This window comes from Ochotona princeps, chromosome 21 (genome assembly GCF_030435755.1).
Source record: "Ochotona princeps isolate mOchPri1 chromosome 21, mOchPri1.hap1, whole genome shotgun sequence".
Lineage (NCBI taxonomy): Eukaryota > Metazoa > Chordata > Mammalia > Lagomorpha > Ochotonidae > Ochotona > Ochotona princeps.
This window is the reverse complement of record NC_080852.1, coordinates 27,645,463-27,662,555: the sequence shown is the minus strand read 5'-3', so window position 1 is coordinate 27,662,555 and position 17,093 is coordinate 27,645,463. Positions and strand designations below refer to the sequence as shown.

General features: G+C 43.0%; 1 protein-coding gene across 2 annotated transcripts in view; it reads right to left on the bottom strand.

Annotated features, from left to right (window-relative positions):
* Positions 1-17,093, bottom strand: part of SMARCC1 (SWI/SNF related, matrix associated, actin dependent regulator of chromatin subfamily c member 1) — a 101,917-nt gene that overhangs the window by 65,399 nt on the left and 19,425 nt on the right. For both annotated transcript variants that reach the window (XM_058678761.1, XM_058678762.1), the window contains exons 5-10: positions 16,413-16,505; positions 12,559-12,628; positions 8,323-8,392; positions 7,242-7,317; positions 4,090-4,215; positions 779-900 (exon numbers count right to left, since the gene is read on the bottom strand). In XM_058678761.1, coding sequence (XP_058534744.1) covers positions 779-900; positions 4,090-4,215; positions 7,242-7,317; positions 8,323-8,392; positions 12,559-12,628; positions 16,413-16,505 — 557 coding nt within the window. The remainder of the gene's footprint in view (positions 1-778; positions 901-4,089; positions 4,216-7,241; positions 7,318-8,322; positions 8,393-12,558; positions 12,629-16,412; positions 16,506-17,093) is intronic.

Below are 17,093 nucleotides of genomic sequence, written 5' to 3'. Positions count from 1 at the left end.
GACATTAATCAGACTTCATTCCTGCAAAAACTGCTCAGCAAGAAACAGGATCCTCCCTCAAGGAAGGTTCATAAAGTAGGAACATGGGGCTTCAACCAAGCTCCACTGCTGTGCCTTACTGAACATCCGACAGCCACAGCTTTATTTCCCTCCTGTGGGAGATGGTCCAACTAAGGCCGAGACACTACCTCAGCCTGAACTCAGGAGCCAGGCTTCCGGAATGTTAACATAGAAAAACAAATTCTATTCTGGGGGGCCTGGTATGATGGCCTAGCGGCTAGAATCCTCACCTTGAATGCGCCGGGATCCCATGTGGGAGCCAGGTCTAGTCCTGGCGACTCCACTTCCCATCCAGCTCCCTGCTTGTGGCCTGGAAAAGCATTCATTGGGACCGCCCAATGACTTAGGACCCTGCACCCACGTGTGGGAGACCTGGAGGAGCTCCTGACTCCCAGCTTTGAACTGGTACAGCACCTGCTGATGCGGTCGCCTGGGGAGTAGATTGTTGGATGGAGGATCTTTCTGTATCTCATCCTTTATATATATCTGACTTTGCAATAAAAATAAATATTTTTAAAAATATGTATTCGTGTCTGTATAAATGCAACAGAAGATGCTCCTAAGATTACATCTCTTAACAAGATAAACTCTCAATGCCAAAAGCTTCCAAACAAGTCATGAGCAAGTAATTTACAAACAGAAGAAACTTCAATGTAAAATTCCAGACAGCCCTTTCACATTTGTTTTAATGCCTTTTGAATCACACGGCAGTTCTTACCCTTTCTTCCCACTCTTTTTCCGGGACTCAGTGGGTGTGGGAGGGGGAGGTGAAGGTGAATGTTTCCTCTTACGAGCACTGGCTGATGCTTTTCTATCTCTTCTTTCTGGACTTCTGACTGGCTAGGAAGAAGTAAGCGGAAATAAGTATCAGCCAATTCTGCAGACGCCTCAGCTTCTGCAAACTTGTCCAAAAGGCCAGATTCCAAAAATCAACATACCACCAAACTCATGAACTGATACAAATAAAAGTTCATTGTGAGGTCACATGGAGGACCAGCAAAGAGATGTTACCTGACATTTCTGGTGACTCAATGGAAACACCAGCACAATCCCACGGATATCCCACCTCATTACGACACAGGCCTGCCCAGGGTTCAAGCAGAGCTAAATGCAGTTAAGGCTCACATTCTGAACTATCAGGTACGGAAGGCACTAACTCCTTGTAGATAAACATGAAACACATCACTACACTGTGTAAAGCAAAGACAAACAGAATGATCCTGTGACGGTGCACTACAGGAACCACTTTTTAAATCAGCCAATAAAGGACATAAAAGAGGAAACTTTACACACAAAACATGTTGTCAACCTGAAGAAGTACAATTATAGTCACTTGCCAATAACACAAGAAATCCCAAGGTTCAATTTATACAAGACAATCTGTAGATAATAATTAATAATAATACAAGCATCTTAAATAATCCAAAGCATTGGCTTTAGTAAAGCAGATGAAGTACAGGGCAAAAACAAACAAAACATAAGGGTTTGCCACTGTGGTGTAGCAACTGAAACATTCACCTGCAGAGCTGGTATCCCATATGGGTGCCAGTTCAAGTCTCAGCTGCCCCACTTCTGATCCAGCTCCCTGTTAATCTGCCTGGGAAAGCAGTGAAAGATGGCCCAAGTCCTTGAACCTCTGCACTCATGAGACATCCAGGTTCCTGGTTTCAGACCAGCCCAGAGACAGTTATAGTGGCAATTTAGAGTAAATCAATAAACAGAAAATCTCTGTATCTCTCTTTTATTCTTTTTATCTAGCAAATAAACACAAATATTCTGCAAGGAATTTTATCTGAACAATCATAAAGCTGAAAAATAAGTATGAATGAATAGAAGCTTCTCCATGAAAATAGTTCAGTGTTTCAGTTTCAAAAGAATTTTTTTTAAAGATTTTTATTCATTTTATTACAGCCAGATATACACAGAGGAGGAGAGACAGAGAGGAAGATCTTCCGTCCGATGATTCACTCTCCAAGTGAGCCGCCACGGGCCGATGCGCGCCAATCTGAAGCCGGGAACCTGGAACCTCTTCCCCGTCTCCCACGCGGGTTCAGTGTCCCAATGCATTGGGCCGTCCTCAACTGCTTTCCCAGGCCCCAAGCAGGGAGCTGGATGGGAAGTGGAGCTGCCGGGATTAGATCCGGCACCCATATGGGATCCCGGGGCTTTCAAGGAGAGGACTTTAGCCGCTAGGCCACGCCGCCAGGCCCTCAAAAGAATTTTTAAAAACTAAAATATGACAGACTGGACTTGCGGTGCAGCAAGTTAAGCCACCACAACTGTGACACCAGCATGTAACATCTAAGCTCCCTGCTGATGTACCTTGGAAGGCAGCAAATGATGATGTTAATACTTGGAACCCTGCCATCCACCTGCGAGATATGGCTGGAGTTCCTGGCTCCTGGAACAGGCCTGTCACGTGACCCATTTAGACAGCGAACCAGCAGAGTTTTCCCCACATATCATATGTCATTAGACTTTGAAATAAAAACATTATTTGAACATTAACCTTGAAATTATCCTAACTTCGTCAGTACTACCAGTCATATTTTTAAAATATTTATTATTTTTATTAGAAACTCAGAACCCGGCTCAATAACCTAGCAGCTAAAGTACTTGGCTTAAATGCGCTGTGATCCCATATGGGCTCCAGTTCTAATGCTGGCAGCCCTGCTTCCCATCCAGCTCCTGCTTGTGGCCTGGAAAAGCAGTTTAGGACAGCCCAAAGCTTTGGGACCCTGCACCCGCATGGGAGACCCGGAAGAAGCTCCAGGCTCCTGGCTTCAGATTGGCTCAGCTCCAGCCTTTGCAGTTGCTTGGGGAGTGAATCATCGAACGGAAAATCTTCCTCTCCATCTCTCCTCCTCTCTGTATATCTGACTTTGCAATAAAAATAAATTAATCTTTTTTAAAAAAGAAAGAAAACTCAGATTTACAGAGAGAAAGACAGAAAGATCTTCTGTCCACTGGTTCGCTCCCCAAAGTGGCTGCAACAGACAGAACTGAGCCAATACAAAGCCAGGAGCCAATAGCTTTCTCCAGGTCTCCATGCGAGTCCAGCGTCCTAAAGCTTTGGGTCATTCTCTACTACTTTCCCAGGCCACAAGCAGGGAGCTGGAAGTGAAATGGAACAGCCAGGATACAAACACACGCCCATAGGGTACGCCAGTACACGCAAGGCAGGGATTAAGCTGCTAGGCTAACGCACCAGGCCCTTAAGTTATATTTTTAAAGAACTAAATAAAAGCATTGTGCATATTAAACCAGAAGCAAAATTACATAAACCTGCAATATTTGGCACACAAAACTGAAACTCATATCTAATAAAAAAAAAAAAAAAAACAGATGTTCCACCACAAAACTGACCAGTGTAAATCCTACTGACACATTAACACTCTCTGCTCCTTTTGTGGGGACATGCCGATTCCTAAGATGCTATTACAGACCCTTGAAATTTTACGTCTACTTTGTTTTCATGGTTTTTTGCCTCAATTGTTTGTTAAAATTTATTTTTTTTTATTTTTAAGAGTAACAAAGAGGAAAAGACAAGAAACGTTTTTCATGCAGTGGATCACTTCCCAAATGATGTAATACCAACCCCCATGTTTTGTTTTTTTTTAAACTTCTATTTGTTTATTTAATGGTCAGATGAACAGAGAAAGAGATGGAGAGCAATCTTCCACTGGCTCACTCTGCAAATTGCTACATGCTTCATCCAGCTGTCCCACATGGGTAGCAGGGGCCCAAGCACTGGGGCCATGTCGCACTGCCTTAATCCCAGGCCCTTAACAAGGAACTGAATAGCACAGCAGCCAGGACACAAATTACTGTCCAAATGCCATGCCAATGTGATAAGGCTGTATACCAAGTACATCAAAAAACTGGCCCAAATATGTACTTTATCAAGAATTAAACAAAAACTAATGCACCTCGCTTTGTTTGCAACAGTTTACCAATGAACATTTAAAAACATCTAAGCTAACAGAAAACAGAAATACCTAGTATTTAAAACAGTAACAAATGAAATACCTCTTCATTCTTTGTTGAAATTCGCTGACGAAAGCTCACTGGCTTCCTGTTCTCATCCACCTCATAATCCTCCTCATTCATCCATTCATTGAAAACGTCAGTGTCCAAAATCCATTTCACATGAACCTAAAGAAGTCACAAACACAGAAACACAAAAATCACTCAAACTTTTAAAGCATTCTAAAAACAAAGCATATTTCATTTATTAATTTATTTTCAATTTATTTGAAAGGCAGAGATACATGTCAAAGTCCACTGGTCACTTGTAAAACTTCTAAAATACCCAGGGCTGCATCAAGCCCAAGCAAACAACCTGGAACTCCTCTTGAGTTTCCCATGATGATGGCAGGGACCCAAACCCTAGCCATCTTCCACGGTATAAATTAGCATGAGGCTAGGCTCCGACCACACAGAGCCAGGACTTGAATCTTGGCATTTCAAATCAGAATTGAGTTCCAAATATCTCAACAATACAACACTTCCGTTTCATTGTCTAAGCCTCAGCACGAGCACTTATATGCAATCACAACCATTTCAAATCCCTTTAAAGATTTATTGATTGATTTCTAAGTCATATTTATAGACAGAACATCTGCTGGTTCACTTCCCTGGTGGTCACACTGGCCAATGCGGGCCAGGTGAAGCCGGAGCTTCTTGCAGGCCTCTGAAGGATAACAGGGAACTGAATTGGAAATCCAATACCTGGGACTTGAAATATCACCCACATGGGATGCCAACACTATATGCAGTAGCTTTATCAACTACATCAAAATGCTGGCCCCTAGACTCTTGATTATACTGAGTAAAGAATAGCACAGGGCCAGTGCCCTCGCACAATCACTCCGCAATGTGTAAATGGTCCCAGGCCATCTCCTGCCAGAGAGCAGTCCATCAGACTCTCATCCCTGACTAATAGAACCCTTCACTTGAACTTTAAAAAAATATTAAAAATAACAAAGTATAATTGGTTTGGTTTAACATACAATTTTGATAACCATGTCATTATATCTTCATAGAAATCACTGATAAACAGTCAAGAGCACAGAGCTGCATATACTCACTGCACTAGGAAAAAAGGAAATCTAGTTCTACATAACAACACCCTACACATTTATACAGATCCTTCCCCTAGCTCAGTCAGGTATACACATCAATCCTTGGAGAGCATTTAGTAATGATCAACGGCGGGGTAGGTCTGGGAAACAGAATCGACGCTGGGCTCCTCCCATCCTTTATACAATCATGCCTCTAGCTGTGGCAGGAAGTACCGAAGGGAACTATTCACTAGATGTGCAATGTACTTGTCAATGTATATGGCTACTTTAACCACAGATCTAGCCTATGCATATTCTATTTTGCACAGCACTGTTTCTCAAAGGGGACACAACTGGAATTGAGCACCAGACAATTCTATCTTGTATGAGATGGCTGTTCACATCTCAAGTCATAAGGAGTGGCAGAGAAGGGGTTCCCCTGGCCATGTCTGGTCAGAAGAAACAAAAAGAAGAATCACAAACATGAAGCTCAACTAGAAGACCACAAAGGCAAGACATAATATGGCAATCACTGAAATACAACATGAACTTCCTAAAGAAAAATGTTCAAGCAGGATAAATTTCCCAAAGTCCCTCATTTAAAATAAGCAAAAAGTATATAGGAAGCCTCAAGTTAATAAAGAAGAAAAATAAAATCAGGTTTAAAAAAAAAAAGAGGGTCAATTAGCTCAGTGGTGAGCCACAAAATACAGAAGAGGCAAAAGTGCTTTCCAAAATTTGGAAACCTTGTACTTACATTGTAAATGACACTGTACATCTTTTATCCAGAAAGCTTTGAAATAAATTATTTGAGAAAGCTTATTAGAAAAGCATGTGACAACTGTGTCATGCTCTATGCCACATATGTAATGTCTCATCTAATCGACAGCATAATGAAACAAGGCTGGCACTTGCTTCTCTAGCTTTCCAGATAGCCAACTGGAAAACAGATGTTTTCCAGCAGGACGCCTACTTAACACACATAATGGAAGCAACCCTTACATTTCCCAAGTTCTGTTTGACTATTAAACCATCCTGGTCTCTTAAACATGTTGTGCTCAAATGACATCACAGGCTACGGGACCTTGTGCAAAATCACCTAACTCTGAAGCCCAGTTTGCTAACCAACAGATAGCGCTAGTAACTTCTGCAATCAAATCCACTTTAATGTTCTAAACTTCAGGGAAATAAACATCTAGAACACCTTTGGTAGTTCTTTGCAATATTGTCTAGCGCACTGGTCCTATAATTTATTCCATTAGTCTACAGGTTTTTTTTTTGCTCTAGGCATGACTTACTCTGTTCTGACTAAACACATGAAGAAAATACCCAATCTGACTACAGCCTGATCTAGCCTTGGCCATTGTAGTCTTTGAGGAGTGAACAAGCAGGCAGAAGGTAGCTCTTTGCCTTCTCACTCTGTCTTTCAATTAAACAAACAAACAAACAAACTGTTTCTTTTTTAATGACCTTGGTCAAGCTGTCAAGAGTACCTAGTTTCAGTAGCCCAGCACAATAACCAACTGGCTAAAGTCCTCGTCATGCATGTACTGGGATCCAACATGGGCGCCAGTTTGTATCCCGGGTGCTCCACTTCCCATCCAGCTCCCTGTCTGTGGCCTGGGAAAGCAGCAGAAGACGACTCAAAACCTTGGGACACTGCACGGACATGAGACCCATAGAGGTGCCTGCTCCAGTTGTTGCGGCCTCTTGGGGAGTGAACCAGCAGAAGGAAGATCTTTCTGTGTTTCCTTCTCTCAGTAAATCTGACTTTCCAATAAAAAATAATTTTAAAAAAATTTAAATGAGATTCTTGTGCTGGGAATGAACACTTTCATACCCAAGTGAAACTGGCACTGCTCCAGGGCTTCTTCAATGACAGCATCAAGAGCCTGACACCCCACTCTCAACTCTCTCAAAACCCACTCCAATCTAGCCTTTGAATTCTCCTCAAATATCACTGTATACATTCCATGCATTACCTAGACAATGAAGCCTTGGCTGTGGATACCTCATCAAGAGAAATGGAAAAGGGAGACCATCATTCTTTAACGAGATTATAGCAGAGAATAACAGAGGAGAGCTATTAGACAACATATATATTTTTTAATCATTCACCTTCCACGGCTTTTCTGGAATGGGTGGATCCTCAATTTCAGCATCAACATCATTACTATGCATCCAGGTATCATAGCTAAAAAGAAAAAGAAAAAGACAAGTTAGAAGCACTCATTGAAAACACGTATATCAAACAATAAGAATATATTTTATAACTACTATTATAACAAGGTATCAGACTGTTTTTACTCTTCTGGCAATAACACTCATTGGAGGCCACCAGGAACTTTTTTTTGCTAAACATAAATAAGCCTCAGAGTAGGCAAATTTTAATATTCAATTGTGCTCTCGTCAAAGTATCTTCCTCACCTGGCGTTGAGGGTTGGTACCAATCACCTGGTACTGCTTCTGGTCACCAGCCTCACTTGAGTTTCTGTTGTCAATTAATAGTCTTTACCCAAAATGTCTTCAGCATCTAAAGGGCTCAGGACTCAGCTGCAGGTACAATCCTTTAATGCTAAGATATCTGAATTAACCCTATGACCTTAAATATATACTAATGACTTGAAATCCTGTACCTGTTATCTTCTCTAAAGTCATGAATCCAAACCTCATTATGTGTAGCAGGATTCCAAACTCAGCACAATCAAAGCTTGGCCTACAAACCCACTCCAGGTCAGTAATATACACAATTCAGTAAATCACAACTCCCTATTTCCAGTAGTCTGGGCAAAAACCATCCTTTATTTTACCATGACTTTACTTTGAAACACATACTAACATCAAGTCAGCAGCAAATTTGATAGCTCTACCATCAGAAGCATTGCCCAGAATCCACTTCCTAACCTGACCTTCTGCCAGTGGCTTCCTTACTTCTATCAATGGCAGCTCAACAGTCAATTTTCCACACAGATGAGAACATTTTTTCTGTAAATCAATTCATATCACTCTACCACTAAAATCTTCCAACAGCTATCTAATCAAAATAAAACTCTCAATAAAATGACAAAAAGGACAACACCAATTAACAATGTTGTCACACTTGAGAAAATAAAATTACAACTGCTTTTAACTCTCAACTCCCTGTGATTTAAAAAAAAAAAAAAATTTTATTCCAGATTTCACGGCACACCAACATTACCTGTCCGGATAAAATCCCCAATGCACTAACACCTGCTTGTCCTTCCTCATCACCGGCCTCAACCATTCTTCTGAAAGTGTAAAAACAAACAAAAAACAACTTTAAAAAGACAAAATAACTGGATAAACTTTGATTTAGCATTAATTTTTACGTGGATTTTTTAAAAATAGAAATAATAGTCATTAGTTCCAAAATTTCAAGATCACTGATAATACAAAAAAGAAAATGATAGTTTAATTGACCCTGTGATAAACAGATGACAAATAATAAAATCTAAGAAAAACACAATTAAAAAATCAGAGACCAACAGAAGTCATATGCAACAATTCTGAAGAATTTATTTTGAAAAATTAGATGTGGTGAGAGAGAGAGATTTCATCTCCAGTTCACTTTCTAAATGGCTGTAATGACCAGGGCTGGTGTGGAATGAAGTGAGGAGCCTAAACCGCCAATGAAGTCTTCCAAGTGAGTGGCAAGGGGCCACACACTGAGGCAATCATCTTCTGCTTTCCTAAGTGCATCATCAGGGAGCTAAGTCAGAAATGAGGCAGTGGCATCCAGCTCCCTGCTTGTGGTCTGGGAAGACAGTCGAGGACGGCCCAAAGCCTTGGGACCCTGCACCCGCGTGGGAGACCTGGAGGAGGCTCCTGGCTCCTGATCAGCGCAGCACTGGACTTTGCAGTCATTTGGGGAGTGAATCATTGGACGGAGGATCTTCCCCTCTGTTTCTCTCCTCTATGTATATCTTACTTTCCGATAAAAATAAATTAATCTTTAAAAAAAGATGCTCCAGGGCCCGGCAGCGTGGCCTAACAGCTAAAGTCCTCGCCTTGAACACGCCGGGATCCCATATGGGCACCGGTTCTAATCCCGGCAGCTCCACTTCCCATCCAGCTCCCTGCTTGTGGCCTGGGAAAGCAGTCGAGGACAGCCCAATGCATTGGGACACTGCACCCGCGTGGGAGACCCGGAAGAGGTTCCTGGTTTCCGGCTTCGGATCAGCGCGTACCGGCCCGTTGCGGCTCACTTGGGGAGTGAAACATTGGATGGAAGATCTTCCTCTCTGTCTCTCCTCCTCTCTGTATATCTGACTTTGTAATAAAAAAAGATGCTCCAATATTATTTAAAAAAATTGCATTTTACGGGCCTGGTGCCATAGACTACTAGCTGAAGTCCTCGCCTTGCCTGTGCTGGGATCCCAAATAGGCGCCAATTTTAATCCCGGCTGCCCTGCTTCTCATCGAGCTCCCTGCCTGTGGCCTGGGAAAGCAGTCGAGGGTGGCCTAAAGCCTTGGGACCTTGCACCCACGTGGGAGACCCAGAAGAGGCTACTTGCTCCTGGTTTTTGAAGCATTCAGCTCTTGCTGTTGCAGGCGGTTGGGGAGGGAATCATCAGATGGAAGATCTTCTGTCTCTTCTCCCTTCTGTATATCTGTCTCTCGAATTAAAATATTTAAATAAATATTTAATAAATATTTAAATAAATATCCGAAGCCAGGAGCCTAGAAACTCCTCCAGGTCTCCCACACGGGTGCAGGGTCCCAAGGCCTTTGGGCCGTCCTCGACTGTCGTCCCAGGCCACAAGCAGGGAGTGGGGTAGGAAGTAGAGCTGCCGGGATCAGACCCAGAGCCCAAATGGGATCCCAGCGCATTCAAGGCAAGGACGTTAGCCGCTAGGCCACACCGCCTAGCCCAAAAATGCAATTCTTTTTTTTTTTTTTAAAGATTTTTTATTATTATTGGAAAGCCGGATATACACAGAGGAGGAGAGACAGAGAGGAAAATCTTCCATCCGATGATTCACTCCCCAAGTGAGCCGCAACAGGCCGGTACGCGCCAATCCGATGCCGGGAACCAGGAACCTCTTCCGGGTCTCCCACGCGGGTGCAGGGTCCCAAAGCTTTGGGCCGTCCTCAACTGCTTTCCCAGGCCACAAGCAGGGAGCTGGATGGGAAGTGGAGCTGCCGGGATTAGAACCGGCGCCCATATGGGATCCCGGGGCTTTCAAGGCGAGGACTCTAGCCGCTAGGCCACGTCGCCGAGCCCAAAAAATGCAATTCTTAAAGAAAGAAAAAATTTCAAATCTCAAGAATTTTAGAGCACTCATTTTGGAGACACTGATTCAGCAACACAGAGCTATCTACCACTTCCATCTAGTGGAAACGGGTTGCTACTACATTAACAACAGTTGAAGAACACCGAATTAACTGTACACACTAGATGCTGAGTAAGGTTTTTCATGTTATAAAATGACAAACCAATGAGTTATTAGACTGAACAACAAAAAATTACAGGCAATCCACCCTCCCACTCCACTCCCATAGAAGGATTAACTTATGATTGCTTTAAAGATGTCTGTTGGATCTGTAGTAATGTCCCCTATCCCTTTCATTCTTGACTTGTTTTCCATTATTATAATTTATTTCAGAGGCAGAAACAAAGAGAAAAATGCAGACAGCAGTTTAAAACAAAGCTAAGAGCAGGAAATGCAATCCAGATCTCCCACATAGGTGAAAAGAATCCAAAAACTTCAGTCTTTTCTGATGACAACCAAGGTCTAATTTTCAGTAAGCCACATTCATAAGATGGAGCCAAGGCAAGAATCCATAAATTCTGATGGAGGATACTGGGGACTGAACAACCGGGCCAAAAGCCTGCTCCTAAGTTATCCTGTTACTTTCTACCAAATCTGTATAAAGATTTTTTTTTTACAGTATTATTAGCAAGGCAGATTTACAGAGAGAAGGAGAGAAAGATCCTTCATCCACTGGTTCACTCCCAAAATACTACAATGACTGGAGCTGAGCTGATCTGAATCTAGCAGCGAGGAGCCTGTTCCAGACCTCCAATGCAGGTACACGGTCCCAAGGCTTTGGGCTATCCTCCGTGTTTCCAGGCCACAAGCAGGGAGCCAGATGGGAAGTGGGGCAACCAGGAAATGAACCTGTGCCAATATGCGATCCTGGCAAGTGCAAGGCAAGGATTTAACGCTGAGCCTTACACACGGTCCAATAATTCATTTCTTAAATTTCAAAAGTATGAGGATTGTCTAGTTATATTTTTACTGTTGGCATCTACCATTATCACATTGCTCAGGAAAAGATCACTGAGGAGTCAGCAGCACAGTACCGCATTGTTCAGCCACAGCCCGCTATCTCATGGATACTGCTACGAGTCCCAGCAGCTCTATGTCCAATCCCACTCTCTGTGAACACACCTGGGAAAGCAGCCCCACATTGGCCCTGGGCCCAACGGCAGACTGAGAAGCTGCTTTGGATCCTTGTTTCAATCTGGCCCAAAACTGGTTGTCATGTCCATTTGAGGAGTAAACCAAGGATTGAAAAGTTTCTCTGTCTCTCCTCTCACTGTTACCCTGCCTTAGAATAAATCTTAAAAAAATTTTTTTTTAAATAATAGTAGGATTTCAAATACATTGTTTTTTAAACCCAGTTCGTGTCCCAGCAGCCTGCTTCCCACCCAACTCTGAGCTGAAAGCCTAGAAAAGCAATCAAGAACAGCCCAAGGGCTTGTGACACTGCATCCACATGTGAAAGAAACCAGGAAAAAGTTCTTGGCTCTAGGCTTCTGATATGGCCACTTGAGGGAGTGAACCATCAACACAAGAGTTGAACGAGAAATAGACCAGCAGGGATATGAACCAGTGCCCATTTGGGATTCTGCTGTGTAGAAGATAAGCACTTTGGCCACTAGGCTACCATACCAGGCCGTTCATTTTCTGTTGCTGTTCTTTTAAGATTTCTTTATTTTGGGCACAGCGAGGTAGTTTAGTGGCTGAAGTCCTCACCTTGCACATACTGGGATCCCATATGGGTGCCGGTTCTAATCCCTGCGGTGCCGGTTCTAATCCCTGCAGCCCCGCTTCCCATCCATCTCCCTGCTTCTGGCCTGGGAGAGCAGTAGGAAAAGCCAAACGTCTTGGGACCCTGGATCCGCATGGGAGACTTGGGAGAGGCTCATGGCTCTGCATCCACTCAGCCCGAGCCATTGAGGCACATGGGGAGTGAACCAGGGGAGGGAAGCTAATTCCTTCTGTATCTCCTCCTCTATGTAAATTTAATCTACCTTTCCAACAAAAAATAACATATTAAAACTAAATAAATAAATAAGAAATGAACATACAGGTCTTTTTCTGTTTTACAAAGCTTCTATATTATTTTAAACTAGTATAAGGAAACGTATGAAGTTACCACTTCACAATGAAAAAAACTGACTTACCATCCTCTTGTGAGGAAAGATATGGATAAACATGGTGGGAAGCTTTTGACTTTTCATCAGTAAATGTCCCCTGGAAAACAGATGAACATAAAAACTGTCAGTATAATACATACGCCAACCAGACTGACATGTTAGATAAAAATTCTTTAAGAATACTGAGAGCACTGGTTTATTTATTATTACTTTAAGTAAAGAAAAGGGACATTAACAAAATACAAACTCAAATCTGTTTTTTAGAGTTTATATTGTGGCACAGAAAAAAACAGAAGTACATCGTGCCAATTTATAAATCCGATTATACTTGACTTTTACAGTTATTACAAAACAATCACAGACTATCACAACAATTTTGGAGGTTTACAACCTGCAGATTTAAACAAAAAAGAAAAAGGTTTATTTCAGACTTACAAAGAGGAGAGACAAGAGATAGAGATTTCTCATTCACTGGTTCACTCTCTTCTACATGGCCATAATTGCTGGAACTGATTCAACTCAAAGTCAAAACCCAGAGGCTTTTTCCAGATCTCCCATGTGAATGCAGCGTCCAACAGCTTTGGCCCACCCTCTACTACTTTCCCAAGTCACAAGCAGGGAGGTACATGGGAAGTGGAGCATCTGGGATATGAACCAGCACCCATATGGGATCCATGCAAGGCATAGTATTCAGCAATGACCTATTGTCCAGGCCCAATCTATTTACTTTTACTGGAAAGTCAGATTTACAGAAAGAAAGAGAAGCAGAGAAAAAGATCTTCTATCTGCTGATTCACTGCCCAAGTGACCACAATGACCAGAGCTGAGTTGATCTGACACCCTAAGTCAGAAGATTCTTCCTGGTCTCCCAACAAGTACAGGGTCCCAAGGCTTTGAGCCACATCCTCTACTTCTTTGCCAGACTGTTTGGCAGGGAGCTGAAATGGAAATTGAGCATCTAGGACTAGAATGAATGCCAATATGGGATAGTGGCCCTGCAAGAAGTGAATTGAGCCTGATGAGCCACAATACTAACTTCACTCTTGACACATTTGAATTCAGATGCCACAAAGATCAAAAATTGCTCATTTCAAGTATCATAAAAATGCCATGAAGCCTTATATCCAGGTATTAAAAAGCATCTTAATTCTCTGAATTTTGATTAGACAATGAATATTTCCTAATCATTATAGTCAGAAAAACATACTAATTTATTTTCATAATCAGAGTTAATGCTAAAATACAAAAATTTTAACTATCTGAAAATTAACTGGCTACCTCATTAAGGAAGGATTTCTCCATCACGGTAATGCTGCATAGAGACTTAAAAGTCAATGTCAATAGCCAGTGAGTGTGGGTTCAGTCTGAATGCTAAGAGCTTTCTGCTCCAGCTTCTGCTGAGATACAGCAGCAACAGAAAACACCTATATAAGCATCTGGAGCATTGGCCCAGCCCAGTAACCTAGCAGCCAAAGTTCTCTCCTTGTATGCGCCAGAATCCAATATGGGTGACAGTTACTGTCCCAAAAACCCCATTTCCCATCTAGCTCCCTGCTTGTGGCCTGGGAAACCAGGAGAGGAATTTGGCAAAGACCCAGTTGATTCATACAATGAGCTGGAAAGAGTGAGAGGTACAATCGCACTAGGTTGTTAACATATCTAAAATAAACAGGAGTGGTTAGCACTGTGGTTACTGGGTAAAAATGCTATTTACGGTGCCAGTATCCCATATTTTGACACTGGCTCAAGTCTTAGTTGTCCTACTTTCAATCCAACAACCTGCTAATGTACCTGGGAGAGCAACAGCAAATGGTGAAAGCCCATGCACCCCTGTATACATGTAGGGACCAAGAAGAAGGTCCTGGCTCCTGGCTTGGACTGGCCTAAAAATAGCCACTGCAGCCACCGGAGAGTGAACCAACAGAGGAAGATCTTTGACTCTCACGCTCTCTCTGCAATTCTATTTTGAAATAAACAAATCTTAAAGGAAAACAGTTAGCTATGGGCATTTGGCCAAACCACTGCAATGCCCACATTCTAAACTACAATCCCTAGGTTCAAATTCTTGCTCCAGCCATTAGCATAGCTTCCTACCAATGGGCATCCTGGAGGGCAGCTGTGAAAGCTGCAGTACAACGTTATATTGCTCCCAGAAGAGATAAGGGTTAGGGCTAAATGAGTTACCAGCAACTGGGATAGACCAGGGAAAAACAGGAAGACTGAAACAACAGATGGGAGACCTTCCTCTCAGATAAATAAAACTCAGGGACCAGTACTTTGTTATGACAGGTTAAGCAAATGATTGCAGCAGAACAGGTTAAACCACTGATTGCTGTGCAAGAAATTTATCTGGTATCAATTCAAGACCCAGATGCTAAATTTTTAAAAAATTATTTACTTTTATTGCACAGACAGATTCACAGAAAAAAGGAGAAACAAAGAGAAAGATCTGTTGATTCACTCTGAAAGAGCCACAATGACTGGAGTTGAGCTTATTCAACCTAAATCCCGGTACAAGAACTTCCTCCGGGTCTCCCACGCAAGTGCAGGCTTTGGGCCATCCTCGACTGCTTTCCCAGGCCACAAGCAGGGAGCTGGATGGGAAGTGGAGCAACCAGGACATAAGGCGGTGAATATATTGGGTGATGACGGCTGCAAGGTTTAGCCACTAGGCCATTGTGAAGGGCTCAGGGATGCTACGCTTTGGATCCAGTTCCCTGCTACTGTGCCTGACGAAGCAGCAGAAGATAGCCCAAACATTTGAGCATCAGCACTCACCACATGAGAGACAAACGAAGCTCCAAGCACCTATCAAGCCCATCCCCAGAAGTTGAGAACATTTAAGGAAAGGGTAGAACATTAAGAATATTAAGAGAACATTAAAATAAAGGGAAGAATTTCCCAGCTCAATAGTCTTCAAAAGGTCATGAAGGAGGTTGCTGGGTCTCCTAGAGTTAGAAACATTTAAAAACTGCAGGATGGATGGGGGACTGGCGGTGTGGCCTAGCAGCTAAAGTCCTCACCTTGAACGCGCCAGGATCCCATATGGGCGCCGGTTCTAATCCCGGCAGCTCCACTTCCCATCCAGCTCCCTCCCTGTGGCCTGGGAAAGCAGTTGAGGATGGCCCAATGCATTGGGACCCGGCACCCGCGTAGGAGACCCGGAAGAGGTTCCTGGTTCCCGGCATCGGATTGGCGCGCATCGGCCCGTTGCGGCTCACTTGGGGAGTGAAACATCGGATGGAAGATCTTCCTGTCTCTCCTCCTCTCTGTATATCCGGCTTTCCAATAATAATAAATCTTTCAAAAAAAAAAAAAACTGCAGGATGGGAAATGTGTCTGGGGTCATAAAGTAAACCTCTGGATTTCCCCATTTCTCAGTTAAAAAAAAAATAATTAAGGGGGCCTGGCACGGTAGCCTAGTGGTTACTTTCCCATCTTGCACACATCAGGATTCTAAGTGGGCACAAGTTCATGTCCCCACGGCACCTACTTCCCATCCAGCTCTCTGCTTGTAGCCTGGGAAAGCAGTCAAGGACAGGCCATAGCCTTGGAACCATCCACCCACATGGGAGACCCGGAGGAAGCTCCTGGCTCCTGGTTTCAGATCGGCTCAGCGCTGCCAGTTGTGACCACTTAGTGAATAAGTCATTGGATGGAAGATCTTCCTCTCTATCTCTACTTCTCTCTTGTTATAATTGTTCAATAAAAAATGAAATAAATCTTATAAATAAATAAATACATAAATTGGGGGAGGGTGAATAAAGAATCCACAGAGAAAACATCACTTTCATGAGAAGATGCAGAAATTCGAAGACATTATCACTGACACTTACTATCTCACTGCTGCACAATGCTTCTGAAGTGATCATGTCTATTACCTGATGTCGTTTGATGATATCTTTCAACTTGTTAGCCAACTTCAGATCGATGTCTGGAATGAGGTAGATGTTGGGTCTGTTGAGACAATTGTTCTGAAAAAGAAAGAATAAAGTGAAATTCTCTTCTAAGTTTTTCAAAGCAGAATAACCTGCTACACCTTATTTACAGATTACCCAAATAACACAAGCAAATACTCCAACTTGTAGTTTTGAAAATCGGAGGATATAACACCAATAGTAATAATTTACCTTTGTGGATAGGGTTCAGAAATAATGCTTCCGCTTCTAGTCTCTTTTCTTTTTTTATTACAAAGATCTTTCATCCTCTGATTCACTCCATAAGTGACCACAATGGCACAAGGTGATCCGAAGCCAGGGGCCTAGAACCTCCTCCAGGTCTCACACAGTGGCGCAGAGTCCCAAGGCTATGGGCCATTCCTTACAACTTTCCCAGGCTACAAGCAGGGAGTTGGATGGGAAGTGGAGCAGTTGGGATTAGAACTGGCACCCGTGGGCCCAGCAGCGTGGCCTAGCGGCTAAAGTCCTCACCTTGAATGCGCAGGGATCCCATATGGGCGCCGGTTCTAATCCCGGCAGCTCCACTTCCCATCCAGCTCCCTGCTTGTGGCCTGGGGAAGCAGTTGAGGACGGCCCAAAGCCTTGGGACCCCCGTGGGAGACC